This window comes from Atta colombica, unplaced genomic scaffold, assembly GCF_001594045.1.
Source record: "Atta colombica isolate Treedump-2 unplaced genomic scaffold, Acol1.0 scaffold228, whole genome shotgun sequence".
NCBI lineage: Eukaryota > Metazoa > Arthropoda > Insecta > Hymenoptera > Formicidae > Atta > Atta colombica.
In genome coordinates this window covers 554,024-577,645 of record NW_017259325.1, presented here as the reverse complement: position 1 = coordinate 577,645, position 23,622 = coordinate 554,024, and the positions used below count along the sequence as shown (strand labels likewise).

The 23,622-nt window shown below is 33.8% G+C and overlaps 5 protein-coding genes and 1 pseudogene across 6 annotated transcripts; 5 read left to right on the top strand and 1 right to left on the bottom strand.

Annotated features, from left to right (window-relative positions):
* The first annotated feature begins 336 nt into the window (after window positions 1–336).
* LOC108688237 (solute carrier family 35 member F5) lies at window positions 337–5,855 on the top strand. Its single transcript, XM_018194409.1, has 9 exons — window positions 337–935; window positions 1,082–1,286; window positions 1,465–1,602; window positions 1,687–1,743; window positions 2,285–2,548; window positions 2,622–2,804; window positions 2,992–3,308; window positions 3,409–3,657; window positions 3,809–5,855. The coding sequence occupies exons 2-9, from the start codon at window positions 1,125–1,127 to the stop codon at window positions 3,876–3,878; spliced, it is 1,440 nt and encodes a 479-aa protein (XP_018049898.1). The 5' UTR covers window positions 337–935; window positions 1,082–1,124; the 3' UTR covers window positions 3,879–5,855.
* A 2,347-nt stretch (window positions 5,856–8,202) lies between these two features.
* On the top strand, window positions 8,203–10,457 carry LOC108688236. Its single transcript, XM_018194408.1, has 4 exons — window positions 8,203–8,260; window positions 8,345–8,409; window positions 8,497–8,827; window positions 9,154–10,457. Exons 1-4 carry the CDS (start codon window positions 8,203–8,205, stop codon window positions 10,455–10,457), a joined length of 1,758 nt encoding a protein of 585 aa, XP_018049897.1.
* Window positions 10,458–10,795: 338 nt separating this feature from the next.
* LOC108688215 lies at window positions 10,796–20,925 on the bottom strand (annotated as a pseudogene).
* LOC108688329 (inosine-5'-monophosphate dehydrogenase) lies at window positions 13,337–16,124 on the top strand. The gene is made up of 2 exons (XM_018194539.1): window positions 13,337–13,762; window positions 14,119–16,124. The coding sequence occupies exons 1-2, from the start codon at window positions 13,442–13,444 to the stop codon at window positions 15,361–15,363; spliced, it is 1,566 nt and encodes a 521-aa protein (XP_018050028.1). The 5' UTR covers window positions 13,337–13,441; the 3' UTR covers window positions 15,364–16,124.
* LOC108688327 (cysteine-rich protein 2-binding protein) lies at window positions 17,076–19,778 on the top strand. Its single transcript, XM_018194538.1, has 6 exons — window positions 17,076–17,734; window positions 17,829–17,977; window positions 18,062–18,283; window positions 18,351–18,662; window positions 18,798–19,322; window positions 19,423–19,778. The coding sequence occupies exons 1-6, from the start codon at window positions 17,316–17,318 to the stop codon at window positions 19,776–19,778; spliced, it is 1,983 nt and encodes a 660-aa protein (XP_018050027.1). The 5' UTR covers window positions 17,076–17,315.
* On the top strand, window positions 20,053–23,209 carry LOC108688330 (dnaJ protein homolog 1-like). Of its 2 annotated transcripts, none has more exons than XM_018194540.1 (2): window positions 20,053–20,201; window positions 21,723–23,209. In XM_018194540.1, the coding sequence occupies exon 2, from the start codon at window positions 21,736–21,738 to the stop codon at window positions 22,783–22,785; it is 1,050 nt and encodes a 349-aa protein (XP_018050029.1). In that variant the 5' UTR covers window positions 20,053–20,201; window positions 21,723–21,735; the 3' UTR covers window positions 22,786–23,209. The 2 variants fall into 2 exon arrangements, with proteins under 2 accessions (XP_018050029.1, XP_018050030.1); XM_018194541.1 differs by lacking the exon at window positions 20,053–20,201 and adding an exon at window positions 20,901–20,930 and having other exon boundaries at window positions 21,728–23,209.
* The last annotated feature ends 413 nt before the right edge of the window (window positions 23,210–23,622 follow it).

Genomic DNA, 23,622 nt, shown 5'->3' with positions numbered 1-23,622 from the left:
ATAATCTTTATTATTCGTAATTCACGATATTAGGTTTGCATATATTATATATTATGATATGCTGTAGTAGGTTAATAAAATCTCTAAAATATTCCTTCCTTCGAGAAGGCAGACTTGAGATCAGTTTATGATACAAGGAGGCATCGAGGAATCCTTCATGGAAGCTTCCTTAAAATAAGGAAGGATTGAATACAGGTGTTAGATCACGTGGCAACGAGCGCTCCATTTCACAACATTTGAGTCTGCTGAATGCGACCAATCTATGTGATTGCGCGGAATCGGAAGAGATCGGTTGCACTGCGATTGACTGTACGCACTTATGCAGTGCAAGTGCAACGTAGTGCGCGCCAAATACATTGATAATTCCAAATAATGGAAAATAAAACAGCGAAGAAGAAAGAGGAGAGATAGAGAGGTATATTGTGCTGATATATGTGGATGTTATCAGATGCGATAACACTGACTGACGCACCTGTGTTATTAGTGTTGTTATTGTTCATTTTGCTCATTATCACTAGCGCCTCAAGTGCCTCAACGGACCCAAAGAAGATGTAGGCGGCTGTCGGACACAGCCAGACGACGTGCGGTAGAGTCCGAATTTGCTTCGTTTCACGATCAACAAACGATATTTCTCTGTTGTTGGAAGGTGCACGAAATCGTGAAAACTGATATAATTAAAGCTCAGCTATTAGCAAGAAAGCGATGTGATGCGGAATCAACGTCGGCTGTGGCTGAGGCCGCAACCAGCCGGTTAGGTTAGGTGTTTTGTCAGAGTGACGTTGAGAAAAAAATTACAAGTCTCGCTTATCACTGATTTGACACCTGCTTATGTGAGTTTGGCCTCGCGCTCGTGCATTCTTGCTGCCTGAATTCTTATACTAAAACGAGCTTGTGGACGTATAACGCATGAAAGATCAGTTTTTCTTTTCCACCTGGTAATTACAAAACTTTCCAATTGTCAGGAGAAAAAGAGAGATAAATATATCACTAGTTGTTATATCTTCCTCTAAATTAAGGTTTCTATTCTATTGATACCAGTTTTATTCGTCTTGTGACATAGCAATATTGTATCATTTTACAGGGATAAATGTATAAATGCAATGTGGTAAAGAAAAGAAGCCAAGATGAGCTGTTCTGTGGAATTACGCCAGCGTAGGCAACAGGGGATGGCGGAGGATCCTCATAAACTCGCGGCGATGATGAATAAATCTCAAAGACTTGTACTAGGACTTTTAGTTCTACTACTGGTCGATATAATTTGGGTTTCCAGTTCTGAGCTTACCAAAGTAAGATCAAACTTTCCATATCTTTTGCCTTCTCCACAAATATATTACAATTAGCTTATTTATCAACATTTGTTACTTGCAATTTGTCAGTGCAATCGATAATTAGATACATTTGAAAATTTTTCTTGTATATACAATTATAATAGAAATCACAGTGATACAATATATATCATTTCAGTACATCTATAGGGATGAAACATTCGAAAGGCCATTTTTTAGTACATATGTAAGAACATCTATGTTTACATTTTATTTGCTTGGCCTGTGCTTTTGGCCACCCTGGCGGGAACAATGTAATAAGCCTGCAACATATATGGTATTATTAAAATTGCATAAAACACATCATTCTTTTTTTTCTCCACTTATACATCTCACAGATTCTGATATATTTTACTTTTAGTTTATAGATCCCAATGTTGAAGATGATAACTTTTATTCGGAGGCTAATACAAGTCTAGTGAGTATGTGTGCATGTGTATGTATGGGTGAAAGAAATTATTAGGATTGAGAGAGCTGTGCATTGTAATATTTTTATTATATGTTAATGATAGTGCAAAATAAAATGTCATGTGCATTGGATCTAATCCAGATGCTTTTTAAGTAAATTGCTCTGGAAAAACGTTAAAAAATATTTTATTGCTATAAGAAAAATTAATCCATTCTATATATTGAAAAAAAAAGTCTGATAGTAACTATTAAATGTCGAATAATATAACTTTAATTAAATATTTAATCAACTAAAAATAATTTTACTTTTCTAAATATTTAGTGTTACCGCAAATATGGTAATATAATTAATCGTTTATTAATATTTACTAAATATATAGAAAAGTAAAATTATTTTTAGTTATATTGATCGAAGACTTGATTATAAATTATTTCACTTAAGATTTGATAATTATTACTAGACTTTTTTTGTATATGCACGTCACGTATGTGAACTAGAAGATTTTCTCGTTCTGCTATTAATCTATTAACAATTACTCATTTTATCATAGAGTGATCCAACGTTTGTTCCAATAAAAACACCGGATCATTGTGATCGTTCGTCAGGAACGGAAAGTGACGATTCATCCATTCGCTCTGTACGATTCAGCAAACTGGCGGAAGTGCGCCATATGTCCGAAAGTGATGCCACCGAGGCTTTATTGGCACGACTTAGTTATCAAGCCAGTGTCAGAGCTGGAGAACAAGCGAGACGACAAGCTAATAAATTCTCTGTACAAAAAGTGGCTAAGATAGCTCTTATGTTTTGCTTATTTGTAAGTAACAATGTGAAATTCAATCAAACGCATTGTTCTCTCGACATTACGTGTTATCGGAACTGTCTTCTAGTGGTTCATGGCAAATTATACATACCAGATGTCATTGGAGCAAACCCCAGCTAGAATTGTTACTGTATTGTCTTCGACGTCCAGTTTATTCACTTTATTTCTCGCTGCTTCTTTTCCCAGTAATGGAGGAGACAAATTTACGCTGTCCAAATTAGCTGCTGTGATAGTTAGTATCTTCGGACTGGTAAGTTGCAAGTTTATACAACAAAGTTCACACAAATTATAATTAAATTCGCAAATACAATTAAACAAAATAATTCTTAAGCAGAACGTCTAACGTTTCACATTTCCTTTTGAATACAGAGAATAGAAGATATGCACGCGTTAGATATCATGCGATATATGTGGAAAAACATTTTCTTTATTTGCAGGTACTGGTCGGTATTTCAGATTTAACTATAGAAAGTAATAATATGTCAACGGGCATAATATTAGCTCTAGTCAGTGCTTTTTTCTATGCTGCATACATTGTATTTTTAAAAAGAAAAGTAGATCACGAAGACAAGATGGATATACCAATGTTTTTTGGCTTTGTGGGAATATTCAATTTAACACTTCTGTGGCCTTTATTCTTCATTCTTCATTATGGTCATTGGGAAGAGTTTGAATGGCCCAATAGCCACCAGTGGACATTCCTAATTATAAACGGTCTAATTGGTACTGTTCTGAGCCAAGTTCTTTGGCTATGGTAATTTCAATACAATTCAACGTGTTGTCATACATACGGTAATAATAATAACAACTTTTGTACTTTTATGTAACGTGATTGCATTCTATTGTATCTACAGGGGTTGTTTTTTGACATCATCTCTCGTAGCAACAATGGCTGTAAGCTTAACAATGCCCATGTCAATGGTAGCCGATGTTCTCTTGAAAAAAGTTGAGTATCCTTGTATTTTCTATTTGGGAAGTATTCCAATGCTTTTAGCATTCCTGACAGTATCTCTTTTATCTTATTACGACAACTGGGATCCTGTTATGGATTTAATTAAAAGGTTTTTCATCTGGATATGCAGGAAAAACAACAGATCTACAAGGTAAAGCATGCATTACATGTAAGATATAAATATTATATAAAAATCAGAATAACAATATAAATTGACCAGAATTATAATATCATAATATACACGTACTAACACGTAACTACACATACATACAAACTGTGAAATGAGAAATCAATATTTTCAGGATCCCAGATCTTGAAGCAGAGCAAACGGAATCTTTAATAGGAATAGACAGTGGTGATCATGAAGCTTAACAAGACAATAATGAGAGAATTGAAAATAAAACACCACGTGTGTTACATACATCATTGTAATGATATCTTAATTAACAAACACACATTTCTTGGTAAATACGTGCCTCTATCGGCCGTAAACTTTCATTTAAATCATCATAAGTTTTATATCTTATTGCAATAATGATTATCACAGAATCTTTTACTTTTTCTATGTGAATGTATCGCTTTATTTCATACTAACTTCACAAAATGATATTACTGCCGGACAATAACGATTGCGAGTTAATTTACGACGAATGCAATTAACATGCTTTATTTGTTCGAGCTCACATTATGCATTTCTGAAGCTACCTCTTTTTACATTTCTTATCAATTTATTTTGCAAATGAATGTGGCTTTCATAAACTGTGCCACCAAAATCTGGTAATAACATAATAATTGTTATTTCGAGACTATGCGTCTTTTAGGTCTTACGCTATATCCTATTCTATATAACTGGATTCGCAAAGAACCAGAAATTCAGTGTCTTTACCAAAATCTGTATATACTATATAATAGAGAGTTAATGAAAATCAAAGAAATATTCCTTCATAAGACTATACTTTTCACTAAACAGTAATATTTTTTATGCTATTGAAGCTTTATAACACAATGATTAATGAATGAATAACTTATTAACAAAGGCAAATGGCACTCTGCTACGTGCTAAAAGTAACGTTTTCATAACGGAGCACCAGTGCGTTCTGTACTTATTATTTTAGTATTTGGCTGATTTTAGACGAAGTATTATAAAGAGATAGTTTTACTAAGGGTTACATAGTGAGGAAAGAGAGTGCTATAAAGCTTTGGACCAATAAAAATTTGATGATAGTAAAATGAAGAGTAAGTACTCATTCATAGAGAGTAGAAACTCAATAACACGAGATCGAAGTTTTATATATTCAGCGAGAACAATGATTCATTTATATTTCAAATGTCTAGTCTAGTCATGACACCTCCATTCGGCTCACATCTCGCTACTAAACATGATTTAATTTCGGAATTTAATTCGGTTACAACTGAAATGATTTATATTTAATTTTTCTTCCGCTTCGATACGCACAAATTTTATCACTATGTGTTCAAATATTAACAAGCTGTAGATAAGATACACGAGTAAAATGAGTATCATAAACTGCGAGGTAAAATGTTTACTGATTTCAAAATTCTGTAACAGATTTGTTAATTATTTGAAAAAATGGACGTGTAAAATTTGTGAAATGGAATATGGAGACTTACACTCCTACGTAGTCATAAAATTTAAACTTCACATCTCTTATCCACGGTACACATTGGAAATCGAAACGTTCATATCTGGCTTTTGAAAAATTGATATACATCTCGACTGATCTCATTCAATTAAGCGACGCTACGTCGTATTTTTATTAAAAATGTTACAATTTCTGACTTTGTGTAAAATGTCTAAAAATTGTATGCATATATATCTACGCTAGAGTACAGCATTGGGACAATTTGAGTAGGAGGGGGGAGGGGAGGGGGGTAATTTGTATAGAAAGATGAACACACACATATTTCAAAAAGAAAACAAGTTTATAAGAAAGCAACATCTTTGATGAAAAAAAGTAAATAAAAAGATCAAAGGGAAGGGCAGTTGCAATGTTAAATTAATGATGTGATGTGATATAACAATAAATAATAATGTTGCGTAATATCTTAGAATATAGTATAATGCGATCTATTAAGAGAATTTCGAGTAAATAGTAATTGATCGTTCCTGTAATGTTATAACCAGACTTGAAATTGAATGTGTGCGTTGAAGTCGCACATCAATCGAAAGGTATTTTTCGCTTTCGGTTATGTCCATTATAGAGAGATGGAATCTGATTCCATCATAAGAGACATTTGCTAATGTTCAGATGATGTAAATTGTTCTTCAAAACTGTATTCAAAATTAAAAAAAAACGTTTCGACATTTTCTCTCTTTATCAAAACCCAAGACTGGCTATAACTATGTCTATTGTATATTCAGTGTAAATATTATGTTCTAAAGTTAAATTTAAAGTTGTATACATATTATATAAAAATTATGTGATAATAAAGTATAATCCTTAACAATTTCATTTATATATCCACGTTTACGCGGTAATAAGAGAAAATAATTCCAAGACAAGTGAATCTCGACAAACAAAATTTATAATTTGGTTGTATAAAAAATTCGAATAATTAGAAGAAACATGTAATTGACACAATCGTGCCTCGTACAACCTTTTAGGCTAATGTATCAAGTTCTGATTTTCTGAAATAGCGCAATATAGGACTTGAAATATTCATAATTATATTAACTTTCGCGACATGGCACGCGATAACCAAACAAATACACTCGAATTGCACATAAAAGGTAAGAAAATATTACAGAAAATCGTAATAATATTACAGAAATAATAATACATATGATTTTAATATTTGTTATGTTTTTAGTAAATGGACAAAATTTATCAGCAATTTCAGAAAAGTGTAATATCGGCACGTTACGGTATATAATTATGCATACTATTATATTATTGAGTAAGAGCACCGACGAGATATTAAAGACCGACATTCTTTCGAGAGTTTGCGTCCTTGTGTTGAAGTGATTAAAAGTCAAAAACTGATTAACTAACTAATTGCACTAATTTTATGATTATTAATTTAGTAGACGTATTTATGCATTTAGAACTCAATAATGCTCGATTTTTCTTTAAAATTGTGATTTCAGTGTTATCAAAGTTTGATTCTCAACAGAGATGATAATTGCAAAGAAAAAATTATAATTTTTTGGCAATATATAGGATATCACAGCTTTACAAGTATGCATTTATTTATGAATCATTTATGTAACAAAAAATCATGTATTAGCCAAAATTTAATAATGTATTAGCCAAATATTTATGTTAATAATAGCAAATTTATATTAATTGTCGATAATGTCAGTGTTCTTCAATTATTTCTGTCCTTGGGGTCCTTTTTATATCGCCGAAAATTTGCCCAGGGTTAACGGTTTTTAATAATATCTTGTCAATGGTAAAAATAAATAAGATCTTGTTCACTTTTTGCTTACCATATTCTTGATATTAGAATTCCTTCCGATCCATCTTGGCCTAAAATACCTCCACGTTATTCAAGCAACATTACTGATGACATTATTGAACCTCCATGTGTGATCACTTTGACAGGAACTCCTAGAAAAGGTCGTAGTGTAGTGCAAACTGTTGCAAGCCGGTAAGTTTCAAGCATTTCAGATACTGCTATAAATGTAAACATAACTTTATGTCGCGATGAGATAAAAGTATTGCTACATTTCTTATTTTTTCTCTCTTTTCTTATTTTATTTTAGACATCTCAAATCAAGATTAAATCAAGAGTGTGAAGCAATCACGCAAATACCGAAAAGAATACCTGGCTGTTTTGATCCACGTTTTAGAAGGCATTAATTTCTCCAAGATAATATATTTCATATTAAATTTATGCTTTGTAATAATTTGTGACTTTATGGCAAGTCAGTTCTTTACTGTGTCACACACACACACACACACACACACACACACACACACACACACACACACACACACACATACAGGGTTGGTAAGTTAATGTTTTTTTTAACTGAATAAAGTTAAAGTTAATGGCTTTACAAAATTAATAAAGTTAAATTAAAAGTTGAAGGAATAAAAAATGAATTTAACATAAGTTAAGTCAATATTAACTTTTAACTTAAGTTAAAAAAAAAGTTAAAAAGTTAACGTTTAAGAGTAACTTAGTTAAATTAAAATTTAATGCATTTAAAATTAATTAAGTTAAGTTAAAAGTTATTAACTTTTTAACTTTTTTTTAACGTTTTAATTTTAGTTAGTACCTAACCCTGTGTGTGCGCGCGCGCGCGTGTGTGTGTATATATTATATATATATAAATTTGAGAAGAGTATAATATATACATATTATAATCTCTTTAAATTTATTCTTTAAAATATATTTTTTATTATATTTATTATATTTTTTTATTATATTATTTTTTATATTTTTTAACATTACTTAATATATTTTTATCTACGTTTCGTTTCGTTAACATGCCATACTAATACAGTTTGTAATAAAATGTAGACAGATATCACGGCAAAAGGCTGAGAAACCAGATGAATTTTATATCACAAAAAATGAACAAACACCAGAGTTAGATACACGTATCACGCAAAAAATTGAAAAGCTTGAAAATACATCACAGGAAACAAGTGAAAGCGTAAACGATTATGTACCAGCATGTCACAATGTAGATCATTTATTAAATGTAACAAAATCGGCGAACAAGATGACTGATTATTCTATTGGTGAACAATCCATTTTAGAAACAAAACAAAACTGTCCAAGTAATTGTACAAAATTGTTATATCGTGAAATGATTGCGTATGATTCAATTTTTAAAATCAATTTTAATTGTAAATTCATTTCAGCCTTGCAGTATGCGACTAATGAGCGATATGACGTTAGAAGTAGATTTCCTCAAGAACAAAATCAAGTATGCAAGGTTTCAATTTGCGATCGCGCGTTATGATTAGCATTGCATATTAAAAGCAGGCTTTTATTGTGTATTTATGTCTCTTAGGAGACTAATAGGCCACTGTTTTTAATGGTTAATGAGAAAAGGATACACGCACTACCTATCAATCCTGTTAACATAGAAACTGTGTCCTCATCCGTGCAGTCACTGCAGTGTTACAGCGTTCAAATTCCTGTAGTCGCATATCGCGATACACCTTTACAAATATCGAGCATGCTTACGCAAATGGAAAAGGATGTTAACATGCCGTCCGTGTGTCAAAATGACAGTGTGAAAGGTCGAGAAATTGTCGGGAATGTCTGTACAGAATCGATGAAGAGTATCAGTTCGATGCATAGCTTCAAGGAGTCTAAGAATGAAAAATATTCACTTGATAGTAATATATCATTATCTCAATAAAATATGAATAAATTTTTATATGAGTCTTCACGATTGATACGTAAATAATATATTTATAAGGCGATAAGCTCGATTGGAACGTACTTAGCAACAAAGTTATGTTTCGCAAACATTTCAAATCTGAATTCTTTGATTTTTTAAATCTTTGAGTCCTCAATTATAAAATATATTGCGTATGGACAATCGCGAGAGCTCATACAGGCATTTTACTTGTATTTATTTTTAGAGCCACAAAATTATTTTTAATTTAATATTATCAATAATTTGATAAGACAAGGACAATCAAAATTTTGCTGTTTTTAGATATTGAACATTATAACGCAAAGAGCAACGATGATATCTCGAAGAACAAAAGTATTTCCAAGAATTGTGAAGGACACCACACTTCCGAGCGCAAAATAGGCGTGAAGAAAAACGTCGCATCGTTAAATCAAGATATTACAAAGAATATCATGCTCGATAATGATCGTTGTGAAAACTTTGATGAGTTAAATAATGCGGTTGATGTCAATGATAAAAGTTTAAGTTACTCAAATTTAAATATCGCTGCAAGATCGAAAAATTTCGTCGATCAAAGCTACGTGATAGATTCTTGTATCTCAAATGGAGAAAAGAATGAGAGAGAAATGTTGAAACCGAGTGAAAGAAATATGACGAAAGCGCGGATATATTCGTGTATTGACACGGGGATACAAAAACTGGCGCATTACGCAAAAGATAATCGAGGCAATGCAGTTAAATCTTCGACAAATGTAATAAATGACAAAATACTGGATAAAAGTTTAGCCTTTAGTCAAGTTGACGATAAGGAGGAATATAGCAAAAGTAATATGAAAAAAGAAAGTAAGAAGGAAAAGCACGAAGAGGAAGAGCTGCGCATTAACGTAAAACGTAAAACGGTACCGATGAATCTGTCAAAAAAGGCAAAGTCATTCTTACGGAAGAAATCCCGTTTCGCGATTACAGATTCCGACTGTACTCTGATACTGCCTGGTTATCGTGGCATTAAAGGTAAACGATATAAAAAGAGCCGCGGTCGCTCCAAAATAAGTCAATCGTTACACGGAAGAAACGGAATAAATAGTACGAATTCTATATTAGTAAAGTACAATGCGTCGAAACAAGATCGAATAAATTCTCGTTCGTTAACGAATCTACGAATGAGAAATTCATTTGAGAAGCCATCATCCATTCCTCTGGAGACTCAAGAGCTGTTAAACAAAAGTTATTGGGAGTATTACTGGAAACTCCGATGTAAAATCAAGCCAGATAATGCAAAAGAAAAAGACGAATGTTTAAACGAGCATCTACCTGAATCTCAGACTTTACGACAATGTTCTGTCCTCTCCTGCATGATCAATACAGCGCTTCGAGATTCAACTCGAGCGACTGGTGACGAAAGAGTGTCTTCAAATCCGAACATGACATCAGTTGCACAAGAAAGCGTTTCTGCATTACCCATGTTGGTGAAGAAGATTCAACGAAAAAGAATGAAGCGAGCGAGCAAACGATTGTTCGGACTTCGAGCCATAGGTACAATAGATATGTTTCTTTCTCTCGTTCGCTCGCTCAACAAAACTATTTTTTTCGATTTACTTAATTCTTAAGCTCATCTCTATCAATGTAGATAAACATTAATCTCTAATTTATCTTCTTCTAATTGTAAATATTAGAAAAAGATAGAGAGTACAATAAATTAAATCAAGATTAAACTACATTGATAGAAAGGAACATTAATTGTAAACAATTTAATCTTTATTCTTCAATTTAACGTTTATAATTCTATTAGCATTGCTGTGTATCGCGATGTATGTCGCGGTGATATTTTTGCCTATGATGTACGACTATTTCTTCGACGACGAGGAATACGACGATGAGAACACGAATTATATCGAACTAATATTCCAATACATCACATCGTCATTTGGAGAAGCTCTCGATGGAATTATCGACGTCTTGAATACGATTTTTTTATGGCCAGTAAGATTTGATCGAAAGCGGTAATCTTCGCTAACTCTTTCAAATTCGTGGTAGATGGTTTCGTTGCAATGGTCATATCTGTACAAATCCATATTAGGCGTTCTATAATCTGTGTCATTTTCAGCATTTGTAATGTGAGAAATGTTAAGTTATTCGAGTCCGTGTCTCTAACTTGTTTTGTCACTCATCCTTGGCTGATCGTTTATACACATTTTATTACATAGCGTACGACATCCGACGTATGACGTCCGATATCCAATAAAAGAATTTATTTCCTGAAGACAAAAAATATCACTAACTAGAACCGAATTCTCTTGTTGGATATCGTATTGTCGAATATCATATGCTGTGTGAATCTTACATTATTATTGTTTACAACGTTTTCGTAAGTTGTGTGTATCTATATCTTTATGCAGAACGTATTTCTTACAAATATATATTGTATACATACACAAATTTATATATAATATACATATAATTGTGTATATCACTATTGCGTCCATAGGTTTGATTATATATAATGCGAAATGAAAACAGAAACAATTCTACTGAAAAAAAATCACGTCAATATTGAATTACATGATGGAATCATGTAATTAAAGCATGTAAACATACAAATATGTAACGGATTGTTCCAAATCAATATGTTTTTTAAAATGATATGATTTGAAAAATCACACATGATATTACAAATATAATTTCATCCATCATGTGATTTCATATATAGTTATCGAATTTTAAAGATTTGATTGATAGAAATAGAAGAAAAAAGAACATATCATGTGACCTTTTTAAAATATGTATAATTTTAAAATTACATTACTTATTTGGAATAATCCGTTACATTTTTTTTTTTAATACATGTTTCAAATACATGATTTCATCATGCAACTATGTAACGTGATTTTTTTCAGTAGAGAAGACAATTTCGACGTGTTGCAATAAAAATATTTGTATATTTATATATAAAATTAATTATAATTCGAAACGACTAAAAAAAAAAGAGATTATTGTTTCTCGTCTTTATTAGTTTTCATTCTTCAACTCTTCATGATTGTTTCGTGACTGAGATAAAAAGTAAGGCCATTGACTGTGTTCAGCAGAAAAAGCAGCTTTGCTGTTGTTTCTTGAGTATTTATGTGGCATTTTTTCATTATGCAACTAGAAGCAATCACACTAAGGCTATCTTCGTCTTTTGATTCCTGAAGACGAAAATAGCTTTAGCCGATGATAGCTTCTGGTTGGATAATGATAAAACATGATTGGTTTATACATTTAGATCCAGTGAGCAACTAAGGGCAAGACCAATCATATTAAAGAATTTTACAACAGTTGCAAAACTGCTATATGGGCGTCATATTGAAAATTAGATACTAGCACTTCCGAATTTGAAGGACAAAATTATATATACAGGGTGTAAGTTTTTGTCAAGTACTTGAGTGAATAGATAGAGCGGACTAAACTAAGTCAAAAAGTCCTCTACCATTTTGCAATTTTCGCAATGATTAATGAAATATTAACAGAATTGGGTAGTGCTAAGTTAAAAAGATAAAAGTTAATAAATAAGCTGTAAGAAAGGAAAAACACGAAAAATTATGTAAAATAATCAAATTTTTTTCTCTTTTTTTCTTTGATTGTTCGAACCAAATTTAACTTTTAACTTTTTAATTAATATTTTAAATTTTTTTATTAATTTAACTTTTAATTCAATTAATTTTATTATGGATTAACTTATATTTTAATTAAGTTAAATTTTCAAGGCCGTTAATTTTAACTTAATTTAAAAAAAAAGTTAACTTACATAATTAATTGCTAAAAAACGCTGAATATTGATTTTCAACAATTTTTTACTCAAATACTATCAACTTTACAGAAAAACTGCAAAAGACAAAAATCATTTATTTTCTTCTTATGGAACTTTAAGAATTTTTTCAGAATTTTTTAAGACGTATTTTCTCATGTTGATAAAAATAAGAAAATCTAAATTAAAAAGTTGATAAAAAATTCTGAAAAAATTCTTAAAGTTCAAGTATTCGAATAAAAAAATTATTGTAGAGCAATATTATAATTTTTAGTAATTAATATTTTTTGTTCACTATTGCGAAAATTACAAAATGATAGAGGATTTTTCGATTCAGTTTAATTTCTATCTATATAAAAGCGCTTAGCAAAAATTTACTGGATACTCTGTATATAATAATATAATACATACATGAATTGCTGGCAAGTTATTATTTGTCTGTATCATAATAAGATAACTGAATTAATATTTTCAACACGAAAACTTTTACCGACAGTACAGGAGAAGAGAATGTAATAATACGTGTGCCCTCCAAATTGAGATACGCTAGTGTCTTGATTCTCAATTTATATATATCTATGACTCTTCGCGTTCCGAACATTCCTGAATTTCCGAATGACCGGCTGTGAGCTGTGCTGTGAGCATCGCTCTGGAACGCACGTGCACTGTGAACAGGACATACGTCAGCACACGTGCTCTTAATACTCCGAATATTTCAGTATTCCGCCGAGTGCTCTCTTCCAAAGAAGTTTATTTCCTCGCAATTGACGTGACTAAAAAATAAAAGGACGATAATCTCAACGGAAAATTATGGCAGATTATGTATTGGGCGATTTAAAGGATATACCGTTACCGGACGATGGCTTGTCGGCGGCGCAGCTATTTGCCGCGGGCGATGGCCTTACTTATAATGATTTTATCATATTTCCCGGTTACATTGATTTTACGGCGGATGAAGTCGATCTATTCTCACCGTTAACGAGAAGAATCACGTTGAAGGCACCTCTTGTGTCTTCACCGATGGACACCGTTACCGAGTCTGACATGGCTATAGCTATGGCCCTATCTGGCGGGATCGGCATCATACATCACAATTGTACCGCCGAATATCAAGCCAATGAAGTGCACAAGGTAACATATTCTTCATCGACATAATCATTTTAGGTATGTACTCGTGAAAACGAATTCAACATAACGTATACATACCTATATAATTTGAATTTCCATAGCAGCGTATAAAGTACAAACGTTTTCGTTTTATTATACGTAATTCCTGTATTAAATATTGGATGTTATAATTAATATGATTTTATAATAAATCAGTAATCTGTAATTGGTGAGTCGAAAACAAGTCTGAAGGCTAGTTGGTAAGTTAGAATTGATGAATCAGTGGAATTTGCCAGTCAACTTCTAATACTACAGACTATCGACTTATTGTAGAATTAGCTTTGAACTTGTACTACATAAATAAATTTTTTTGTTTACAGGTAAAAAAATACAAGCATGGCTTCATTAGAGATCCAGTTGTATTGGCACCACATCACACCGTCAATGACGTTTTAAACGTCAAGGCTGAGCATGGTTTTAGCGGAGTACCCGTAACAGACACGGGTAAAGTCGGCGGTAAGCTGCTAGGCATTGTCACCTCGAGAGACATCGACTTTCTCGAACGTTTGCCCAATTATCAACATAAATCACTTAGCTCTATAATGACAACTTTGGAAGATTTAATCACCGCACCAGCTGGCGTAACGTTGCAAGAGGCAAATGTTATATTGGAAAAGTCGAAAAAGGGAAAGCTTCCCATCATCAATGAACGCGGCGAACTTGTATCTCTGATGGCGAGGACAGACTTGAAGAAGAATCGTAGCTATCCAAACGCTAGCAAGGATGAAAATAAGCAGCTATTGGTAGGAGCTGCGATAGGAACGCAAGATGCGGATAAACACCGATTGGAACTGCTCGTCGCAGCTGGCGTGGACGTAGTGGTATTGGATTCGTCACAGGGCAATTCATTATATCAGATCAACATGATCAAGTACATCAAGAAGCAGTGTTCGAATTTACAAGTGATCGCTGGCAACGTCGTGACTACGAAGCAAGCCAAGAATCTTATAGAGGCGGGAGCTGATGCGTTACGCGTTGGAATGGGTTCCGGATCTATTTGCATAACGCAAGAGGTAATGGCTGTAGGACGGCCTCAAGCGACAGCTGTCTATAAGGTTTCCGAATACGCTAGAAAATTTGGAATACCCGTCATAGCGGACGGTGGTATTCAGTCTATCGGCCATATTATTAAAGGTCTCAGCTTAGGTGCTAGTACAGTTATGATGGGTTCTCTCTTGGCTGGAACATCTGAAGCTCCAGGCGAGTATTTTTTCAGCGACGGAGTCCGTTTAAAAAAGTACAGAGGGATGGGTTCATTGGAAGCCATGAATAGAAAGGACGCTAAAGGTTCAGCGATGGCTAGGTATTTTCATAATGAAATGGACAAATTAAAAGTAGCTCAAGGTGTTAGCGGGTCAATAGTGGATAAAGGTTCGGTCCTTAAATTTCTGCCTTATTTGACTTGCGGTATCAAGCATGGTTGTCAAGATATAGGAGCAAGGTCGCTTACCACTTTGCGATCTATGATGTATAGTGGGGAATTGAAATTTGAAAGAAGAACGCATTCAGCTCAACAGGAAGGCAATGTACATAGCTTATTCTCCTATGAGAAAAGGCTGTATTAGTTGTGCAAAATAATAACTCGTAAAGCACGCGTCATGCGTGCAGGAAAAGTACCTGCATTTAATTGAATACCATTATTTTACAAGACTAGTTATTTTGCGAGAAATCTCTTATCTGTCGCGAATGTGCGAAGTATATATTGTTAATCAGGTTATGACTCGGGCTCGACCAAATACAATTCGTTTATCTTAGAACTGTTCTTTACAAATAGGAAAACTACATCAGGTCAACATTTATTACATCAATATCATATGTATACTTTTATTTAATGAATCTATCATATGGTACTTTGTAAATTTTATCTACATTTTATATTCATAACGAGCAATATGAAAATCAAGAGAATGACTTTTTGTATCATACAATGCATAATATTAATATACACAGCGATTTTTTTTACTTCATCAAGTAATTGGTACAACAATGAAAATTATTTAATCGCAAAATTATGTTAATGTTAATAAATACTAAAATGTAGAGGGGATCACTGTTCTTGAACATACATTGTAATATTTGGTCGTTCGTCCATTTCTCTTAACTTAGTTTTCAATTGATTTACTCTCAAGCTAACTTTTATCCTTAATGTTGTAACTTTCCAAAATAAAAATTGGAAAACGTTTAGTATGATACAATTCAATAGTATTAAACCCTGAAGAAAACCACTTTTCCAGTATCAACTTGCAGCTGATATGTTTTATACAGTATTCTCATAATAAACTGTATATCTTAAATAAAAGATTAAAATCTTAAAACAATTGATGTAAACATTATATAAACATTATGTGTAATACACTCCATTTCCTGTGTCCTAATTTCTCGTAACAAGTTCACTTTAAGGTTGGTATTAATAGTCGCCCAGCAAACGAGAATGGATTGAAATGAATTGAAATGGATTCAGATTTTCAGAAATATTAATTGAATGTTAAAATGAATGCTTTTCAATCCTGAATGCATTTTTATTCATTTATAGGAATTGCATGGAGCATATCTCTATGCCTTTCAATCTAAAAATAATATTAACCTTTTCTGTGTACACAAACACAATTGTGAATACTGTTCAATTCAAAATTTTGAATAGGAAATGCAGTTTTTCAATCCAATTGAATCCAATTAAATCTAAAAAAAAGTATTCGCTAGTTAAAGTGCATTCAGATAGAAAAAAATTTCAATTCGTTTTAATCCATTCTCGTGTTTCTGTGTATACACAACTAATAGAAAATTAAGCCCATAAGCTTTCAATCGAAACTTTCGTGCTTGAATAATTCTATGTGTATTTATATATTACGTATCGAATTTTGCCAAAGTGTGCGTCAAATCGATTTTTCGGTTTTGAAATGGGCGAATTCTTTAATTCATCGATTGATTAGTCATTGTGCGCAATTTTAATTTTGCATTTGTGCGTAATGCAATTGATGAATCGATAAATTAAAATACTCGCCCATATCGACAGAATTACCGTAGTATTATCACAATTAAATTATGGTCTTTTTTCTACGGTTTAAGCTAGAGTATACTTTTGGAACTTAAAATAAAATTATATTTGATATTTGTTGAAAGCAAGAAAAAGAATTTTAGTGTCAAGTTTAGTGCATAAACAGAAAACAGATTATTCGTTAAAGATGCTTATAAAGATGTCTCTTTATTCTGACACTCGACGCTCGTTTACGTTCATTTTTAGCTTCAAAATAAATCACGTGATAAATTGAATATCAAGCGTTGATCGTGATCTATTTTGATGTTGAAATGAGCGTCGAGCGTCACGAAAAGGTACCTTAACCAAAGTTTGGCGAAAACGGACACAACTTTTGATTTGCGTACAACACGTGCGATAACACGTCATATTTTTGTCATTTTTAATAATTTTTAAGTTTCAAAATAAAAAAATAAGAAAGATTTATACAATAGAGGTTAAATAAACTTTTTGCCGCAACTATCATCGTTCCCGCAAATTAAAATGTCAGAAACTGTTAATAAACACGTGGAAAATACGACAAATTCGCAAGAGTCTAGTGAAGCCGAGAATATCGAAAAATGCAAGAATTGTGGAAAAATATGTGATCCTTACAATAAACCATCGTTACGTTGTAGCGGTGGATGCGACAGAAGGATACATACAACATGTTTAGAGAGAGGCAGCGTACCAGTTTCTTTTGTAGGAGATGTTTTCTTTGAACTTAATTGTACCTCTTGCAATCCACTAGGCGAGGAAACAGTTGTACGCGATAAAATGCCATGGCTCAATGTTATTATTTTGACGCTTTACAATTTACGTGAAAAGTCGAATGGTATTAGTAGAAGAGGATACTTTCATTGGAAGTCCGATATCACTGCTTTTGTAGACAGAAATTGGGATTTTTTATTTAAAAAGACTGTGTAAGTATCTACTTTGTACTATTATAGTACTCTGTACTATTATAGTTTATATTAGTCATATGTGATCTATTTATAATGTAAATTTGATATTTAGAAAAAGGAAGAAGAATTGGATTGGTACTATATCTGGTACACTCTCTCATTATAGTGGCATCTTTTTCAAATCTGGTACCAATGAATTAGGAGAGTCTGGATGGTGGAAACTAGTGGGCAATGAACCTCCTGAAATCTTAATAGCCAAAAGTAATACAATTAAATATATATATATATGTATATATATATATATATACATATATACAGTAAAATAGATATAGTGTGTCTTTCTAGATAGCAAAATGATAATGGATAGAAAAAAACATGTTGGTGCAAAATTATCTTGCAAGCCATTAGATAGTCCTGCGCCATCAGATTCTAGTCTCTCAATCGGAGAGGATAGCAACTGTAGTGGAGAACTATTTAAAAATAAAGGCTCCTTGATGTACTCCCATGCATACGTTCAACCTACAGAGACACTATCTAATTTTTTATTGGAAGAGGATGAACCAAATGGTATGTGATAGAAACAACACATTATAAACAATCATAAGATATGCATCAAGAGAATTGTATTTTTTAGATGTGGATATCGAGGATAATGTAATATCACACAACGATACTGATCTTCCATCCATCTCTGATTTAATACGCGACTGCCAATATGAAAGTAACAATTTTCATTTGGCACAACTGATGGACAACTGTGACTGGTTGTGTAATACGAGTACTTTATCATCAAACTGTAGTGGTGACGAAATTAAAAAAATTAAGGAAGAGGAATATGATGAATACAGTAATGATAGCCCAATTTCCATACAAGAACAACCTCCAGTTTCTTGGTTTAAAGAAACAAAACGTCGTCAACGACCTTGGTCGAAATCTTTCGTTAACAGTAATTATCTTTTATCGTAAATTACATGTGTAGCAAATACAAAATACACAAAGTATATATACAAACACACACATATATCATATCACACATGCACACACATACATATAAACACATGTATATAAACGTACATTCCAGATGAAAAAATACCACGCATGACTCATCAAGAAGAAGCATATTTGTTTCAAAAGGTCAGTAAGACTGATCTGGACAAAGCCCCGCCTGCTATTAGAAGACTATACAGAAAATTAGCAGTACGAAAAACGAAAAGAGAGTATCGGCTTCCTTTGTTGGACGTCGATTGTTTCGGATCTAAATCTGGAGCTCTCATAATGCCGTCGAGAAACAATGATCGGGTATTGGATCGATTTTTTAACGATGACCTAGAATGTATTTTTGAACAAAGATTGCAAGGTTACAATGAACCTACATCTGTACATAGTCCGTACACAAATAGACTTTTGAAGCCATTTATAAGACGAGATACTAGTTGTCAGCCATTATGGTTAAGAATCATGAAAGAATTATGCATGAAAGTAAATAAAACTGATCCGCAATGGGAGCCTTTGCCTAGGGCATCCATCGATTATTCTTACATCAGACCACAACACATTCCAGCCATCAACAGTCTCTGTTGTCAATTCTTTTGGCCTGGTATAGATTGTAAGTGGTATTACTATAATAGATAAATGTATATAACACTATATCTTATACAAAAATATATTATAAAAGATTTATAATTTATTTTATCTCTATATTTTAGTGACTGAATGTTTACAGTATCCAGATTTTACGTGCGTAGTACTGTATAAAAAGTTGGTCATAGGATTTGCGATATTGGTACCATACATTGGCTATAACGAAGCCTACATTTCATTTTTTTTTACACGTCCGGAGTGGCGAAAATCTGGCATCGGCACTTTCATGTTGTACCACTTGATACAAACCTGCATGGGACAAGACGTCACGTTACATGTGTCAGCCACGAATCCCGCTTTAATATTGTACCAAAAATTTGGTTTCAAAGTGGAAGAGTTTGTTCAGGACTTTTATGACAAATACATGCCGCCAAATTCGCGAGAATGCAAGCACGCTCTGTTTTTACGTTTAAGTAGATAATCTTAATTAATAAATTTAGAAATTCTCTCTCTCTCTCTCTCTCTCTCTCTCTGTCTGTCTCTCTCCCTCCCCCCCTCTCTCTCTCTCTCTCTCTTTTAACCGCGAGAAAAAAAAATTACGGGAAGGAAAAGATTCAAAACTGGCGCGGCGGTAAGTCGCACGTCATCGAGGATTGACGTCATCGAGGGAGCGCTGCGAAGCTGGCGTCGATTCATTCTCGAAAGTTCCGGAAGCTGGTAGAAGGAAAAGTTTATATATATATGGATGGCGAGGTTACGCGACAGTTTAGTATAGCTTGGTACGCGCATCGAGAGTTTGGATCTGTTTGCGATTATTCTTTGTCAACTATCGCGAACGTCGTCCATACGTGCTTGGAGTGCTGCGTGAAACATATACGTGAGGAATAATCACGGAATAGAAATAGTAAGTGATAGACAAAGCTATAATGGGCAGTTACTTACAAAGATTTAAGGGGAATGAAAAATTAGAGTAACAATAACGGAGTATTTGTAACCTTGTGACCCGTTTACGAATCGATCGCACGCTTTCCGTCGCTACGTTTTGTCATGTACATTTTTTTTCCCCTCCCTTTTCGCGTTTCATTGGGATCGATTTTTCGTGTGTAAAAAATGTGAGACAATGGCAACGACACGGAACGCAATCTAAGGGTGGGGTATTTATTTTTGCGTTGCAGCTCGAAACATCGTCGCGTATTCGCGGTCATCATTGCCAGAAATAGATATCGGTGATACGTACGTGGGTGTGTTGGAGCGCTGCTTCTCGATGGTTCTCCTTCGAGATTGTTCGAGATTCGAAACGAATGTCCGGAAATTTACGCGGACGTCTTCCCGTTTTTTCGCTCATCTGTCGCGATCAGTCGTGACGTTTTCGATATGATGGCTCACTTTACCAGATATGATATTTTATCAAATACATGAAATGGGACGCACACGCGTGTGCTAATGCACGTCCGTGAAAGCGAGCGAATGTGCGATTCGTAGCTTGCTTGTCCTTCCATCTCTTACTTATTTCGGTTCGACACTGGAAGTGTTTTAGCGTACCGATAATGAGAGTGTGATACAAGACCATGCGCACGTGACTTGTACACAGTAAACTCTAGTTCTGAGCCAATACATCGGCAACAATATTAAAGTCAGTTTTAAAAGCATGTTCAGCAAACGAGAATGGATTGAAATGAATTGAAATGGATTCAGATTTTCAAAAATATTGATTCACGAATGTTAAAATGAATGCATTTCAATCCTGAATGCATTTTTATTCATTTATAGGAATTGCATGGAGCATATTTCTATCTAAAAATAATATTAGCTTTTTCTGTGCACACAAACACAATTGTGAATACTGTTCAATTCAAAATTTTAAATAGAAAATGCAGTTTTCAATCTAATTGCATCCAATTGTATCTAATTGAATCCAATTGAATCCAATTAAATCCAAAAAAAGCTATTTAAAATACGCATTCGGATAGAAAAAAATTTCAATTCATTTTAATCCATTCTCGTTTGCTGGGCGGCTCGCATATCTTTATACTTTGGAAGAAAATAGATTTTTCAAATTATCTTAATTCTTATAAAAGAAAGTAATTCATTGCATCGAAGAAGGAATATATGGTGATGATTTATTGTACACTATTTTTTTTTTAGATGTGTATATCATACACTCTTTGATTAAAAAAAAAGACTTTTGCAGATTTCTAGACAGTAGTGAGGCATAAGACTTTTGTGTCTCTCTCTTGTATCATTCTCCTATAGATCTGTGGAAGTCTTGTCGAGCAAAAGTGAAATAATCATATTGCATTTTTGCCATATCTGTTTCAAAGATAAATAGGACTTTTGTTTAGATATGGGCATAATTTTGTTTTTGTCAAAGAGTGTATAATTATAGAGGGATTGATATGTATATCAATACAATACGCTGTTTCAGAATAGACAAGGAGATGGGAAAGGATTACTACAAAATACTTGGCATAGCCAAAGGAGCAAGCGACGAAGAGATAAAAAAGGCGTACAGAAAGTTAGCCTTACGATATCATCCTGATAAAAACAGAAGCCCCGGTGCTGAGGAAAAATTCAAGGAAATAGCCGAGGCATATGAAGTATTGTCAGATGCGAAAAAAAGAGAAGTTTACGATAAATTCGGCGAGGAGGGTCTGAAAGGTGGTGCTTCGGCCAGCGGAGGCGGAGGAGGTGCCACATATACCTTCCACGGCGATCCCAGGGCGACATTTGCTCAATTCTTCGGTTCAGCCAGCCCTTTTCACAATTTGTTCGAATTTGCTGGTAACCGTGGTGGAGGATTCGCATTCCACGACGACGACATGGACATCGATATGGATCCTTTCGGACTCGGTATGGGACCACCGCGACAAGGCGGCGCATTTCGGTCGCATTCGTTTAATTTTGCGAGCCCGAATACTAAAGGAACTGGCAAAGATCGTGCCCAAGATCCAGCCATCGAACACGATTTGTACATCAGTCTGGAGGAGATTCTGCGAGGTTGTACAAAGAAGATGAAAATATGCAGACGGGCCATACAGCCAGACGGTAGCACCAAGAAAGAGGATAAGCTTCTCACCATTAATGTGAAACCAGGCTGGAAAGCTGGTACGAAAATTACTTTCCAGAAAGAAGGTGATCAATCGCCGAGGAGGGAACCTGCAGACATTGTCTTTATCATCAGGGACAAGCCGCATCCGTTGTTCAGGAGAGAAGGCAGTGACATTAGATATACGTGCAAACTGAGCTTGAAGCAAGCTTTGTGCGGTACTATTGTCGAAGTTCCTACGCTAACCGGCGAAAAAATATCTTTGAATTTAACGCGAGAGATTGTCAAGCCGAACACGGTCAAGAGGTTCCAAGGACATGGTCTACCTTTCCCGAAAGAACCATCGCGGAAGGGCGATCTTCTCGTGTCGTTTGACATCAAATTTCCTGAAACTTTAACGCAAAGCGCCAAGGATATATTGTACGATACGTTACCTAATTGAGCTCGTATTATTGATCGAAAACCGTGAACGCGTATGAGTTAATGTCGTCGCAATTTCATATGTTTTAATCTTCTCGATCAGTAAAATACGGATACGTTTTCATGTACGTTCTAGTACATGGAGAGAGTAGCGATAATGATAGTGACGATGCCAACAAGAATGACGAGAATGATTACGATGACGGCGATAATAACTACGATTCTGATGGAACGATCGAGAACTATTAAATATTCCCGCGCGCAATTTGCTCCTTAGAGGCCAAATCAAATAAAATAAATGTACTTTTTTCGACGTTACATCGATATTCAATTCAATTGAAATTCAGTGACTTGGTGTCTACATGTAGCGTTGGTCTCTAACTAAAGACGTCAAGAGTAAAACACACAGATATAAATACATTAAATTATAAAATGATTATAGAGAATCTGCTATATCGTTAATTTCATGTGGTTGCATGTCTGGATTACTTTATTTCCTCCATTATACATATTATACATATGTGCAAGTATGCGTGGGTATGTATGCGTGCTTAGAGGTATACATGTAGTATGTACGAAGGCTGTAAGATAACGCGAGTGCGATATCAGAAATTTTATTCGTTTCACTTAATAGAGTTCAAAAAAAAAAGAGGGAAGAACGATGAGATGAAAATTTTAGATATTGCGACAAATCTGTATCACATTTTTGTCGTATGTACACTCTGTCTAAAACCTATTCTACAATTGTTTCAAAAGCGTAGTTATAAATATTGCAAGAATTCACAACCGAAGAGAATATTCGACTGTGATTAGTTGATTCTTGCAACTATAACTAGGCTTACACACTTGTAGAATGAAC